Here is a 3282-nt window from a genome sequence, read left to right on the forward strand (position 1 = left end):
CACACACAAACACACAGACAAAAAAAAACAGGATGAGTTTAAGTGATTGCTGTGGTATTGTATGTGGTCTCAGAGGAGTAGAAGAGGGTAACAAGAACTTCTCAAAGAATAAACTTATAGCAAAATTCAGAAAAGATATTGGCTATCCTCCTGTTCCTTATTGTAAAAGTTTTCTTCTTCTAGCTAACTTATCTTTTCTTTCCTTCTTCCATTCTCTACCACCTTGTGTCTGTTTCCCTTCCTGTCTGTGCTTTTCCTTCCTCTCTTCCCTCATTGTTCTCTCTGCTCGGGGATATAAACTACAGATGCAGCAGCAGCAGCAGCAGCAGCAGCAGATTCTCAGAGGTAGATGATGAGCCATCATGTATGGAAGAGATCGACTACAGTGCAGACAGCAGCTCAGATCCAGAACACAACCTCGCTGAGCTGGACCGGCAGATCCAGGAGTGTGCCTTTAACAAGGATGAAGAAGAGGGAACAGAGGAAGGGATAGGGCAGAGAAGAAGATCTGTCCCATAGTGCTGAGGTCCAGTGCCAGCTCTTTGTTTCCAACCATTAGACTATCATATGGCTTTTTCACTATTAGATATGTAGTGCCTGAGCCAATAGAAAAACTAGTCCGTGTGGGTTTAATTACTCTCTTTTTGTTGTTGTTCTAGCTTCACCATGCAAAGAAGCTGGGTATGTCATAACTATAAGGTTTTATATACACAGCATGATGTCATTGCACGTAGAAATGGGCATGTGTGGCGTTTTCAGAATTACAATGGGTCCTTTCTACATAGACCTCAGCTCTCCACCAGGCCTGGGCAGACACCGAAGGAGACTATAAGCAGAGAAGAGGGTTTTCTTCCTGGGTTATTCTCGGAAAGAGTACTAAGCATTTAAGTTGCTCCAAATATGAATGTTTTCCCAATACTGCAGCATCTGAGCTTGCAGCATAGACACGGAGCCTGCTAAGATTTTGAAAGGCTTGGCAGCTCTTCAGCTACTGGGTGATCGAACATAAAAGCCTGTGAGACCAAGTCACAGCAAGTATTGTCTTCGATGTTCTATAACAGTGTGCACTTTGCAGAGGCTGTATTCAGTGGTAAAGAACATGATTACTCGTTTTCAAAAATTCCAAATTTGTACCTCTAAAGCCATTTAAACACACACTGGAGATACGAGATGTACTGGGAAATCCATTTATTGTAGAATCAGACAGACAGATGTGGTTCATATCCTGCATCTGGCAAGTGGCTTGTTCTGAAAACTTAAGAAAGTAATTAAATCTCCTGAAACCTCAGGGTTTTTATATGTCTCTTGGGAATGGGCATAGCTATATCACAAAGTTATAGTAAAGATGAAATGAAATCATATATGAAAGTGTGCAACTTGGCACCTGCTACATGCTAACACTAGCTCACAGCACATTTCCCACCAAGGAAAGAGAATTCTATATAAGTGTTTGCACAGTTATAAGAAAACACTCTCTGGTGCCTGATGTTTGCAATGTATTCCTTTCTGGAAGAGATTTGCAAAAGAAGCCACAGAAGAGACATGTGGAAAATTAACATGGTGGAAATGGCAGAGGGCCTTTCAGCACACAGAGGGACACAGCATTGAGACAGAACAGTAAGATAAACAGGACCAGGGAGAGAAATCCAGAGATTTCTAGATAGTGTAAATGATATTTAGTATACACATGTCATTCATATTTAGTTAGGATTGGATTTGACTATGAGAAGTAGAAGTTAAAAAATGGTGGTAAATTTCATAAGTCCTTTTCTTTCATGTGAGTTTCATATGTGAAAAATGTTTAGAGCTGGTGTTATTGTTGCTTCATATCAGAGATGCAATGTCTGCTACTTCTACAAATATCAAACTCTTAATCTAGGGTGGCTGCAGAAACATCAGCCTTTGCAAACACATCCCATACTTCAATAAGAATAATAAAAACCAGAAAGTGCTCTCTGCTGTTCAAAATTTTACACATATAACTTTTGCTTAATTTTAGCTACACAGATGACTACGAGGGAGGTTGAAAACTGTCTTTCTGAGATAGTCCTTGACATTTGAATTTCAGTACAAAAGAAACAGACAATATTGCATATTTGGTGATAACTGCCAAAGATGCATTCCCTAAGCTGTCCACCAACTCCAGATAGTTTTAAAAATAGTTAGCAAAGAAAACTCAAAGAAGGCAATGGGGCAAGATTCTGCCACAGTTTAGCATCAAGGTGTAGAGGAAAGATATACCCATTACAATTTAGAAAATAAATAACATTGGTAGTCTTTCACTTTTATACTTCTTTTTCAAATTCTTGCTACATCTCAGAAAATCCATTCTTTCTCCTTAGACATTCAGTGTTCTATAATGTGCATGTGAAGTTTAATGGAAAAAATTGGAAGAAAGTTCAAACTCCAGACTCAGAGCATCTTTTAACTTTTCCTGTGTTCATCTTAATACCTTCCCACTCTCAAAAAGAAGATCAAAATATTTCTCCTGGATTCCCATTGACTTGAGGAGTGAAAGGCATAATCCTGATGAAATATAAATGCCAGAAAGGACAGGGAAAATGGTCATCCTTACCAGGAATTAGCACCGAGTCATAATTATTTCAGGGTTTAGTTCCTAGTCATCTAACTCAACTCTGAATGATCAAGGACAAAGTTAGCTTCTCCAGGGAGAATTTTTTAAAAGTCATGAACATGGAATATTCATTGATCTATCCAGGAAAAAGAGTTATGTGAAACACCTACTGTGTGCCATGTACTCTACTGAACTGTAAGAATGAAGATGAAAGAGACTATGTCTTGAAATTCAAAACTTACTTGAGGTGTGTAAACAATAAACATTTTATTTTATTATGATGGTATGGACCATGATGAAACTATACAAAGGCTAATATTAAAAAATATTGACTCCAATATGAATATTTTATATTGGTAAGAATCTATCAAAAGTAGTTAATAACTATAGTTTTCACTGAAAGATATCCATGAACTCTTGGGCAACAAAAAATAGAATATGTACAAAGGCACCAACGTGAGGTTAGAGTTTGGGATAAAATGATCACTTTGACTCACTTAAATGTTATATTTGTGGGTTGGGAAAAGAGAAACATGTGAAAGATAAAAACGCAGATAATAGCCAGATTGGGCAATACTTGGCATGAGTCAATAAAAGGTTAAGTCTCATTTTGAATGTGGTAGAGGTATGGGCTCTTATACTGGAAACATGCCCATCATGTGTGCATCAGTGCCACTGTCCATATGTTTATGGATATTTGGTTGGTA

The 3282-nt window shown here is 37.9% G+C and overlaps 1 protein-coding gene across 1 annotated transcript in view; it reads left to right on the top strand.

Moving 5' to 3' along the window:
- The window catches only part of Agbl1 (AGBL carboxypeptidase 1), an 820675-nt gene extending 820156 nt beyond the window's left edge, over positions 1-519 (top strand). The window contains exon 23 of the mRNA XM_055623242.1: positions 306-519. Coding sequence (XP_055479217.1) covers positions 306-519 — 214 coding nt within the window. The remainder of the gene's footprint in view (positions 1-305) is intronic.
- Positions 520-3282: the final 2763 nt, after the last annotated feature.

This window comes from Psammomys obesus, unplaced genomic scaffold (genome assembly GCF_907164565.1).
Source record: "Psammomys obesus unplaced genomic scaffold, mPsaObe1.curated_primary_1811, whole genome shotgun sequence".
NCBI classification, from domain to species: Eukaryota; Metazoa; Chordata; class Mammalia; order Rodentia; family Muridae; genus Psammomys; species Psammomys obesus.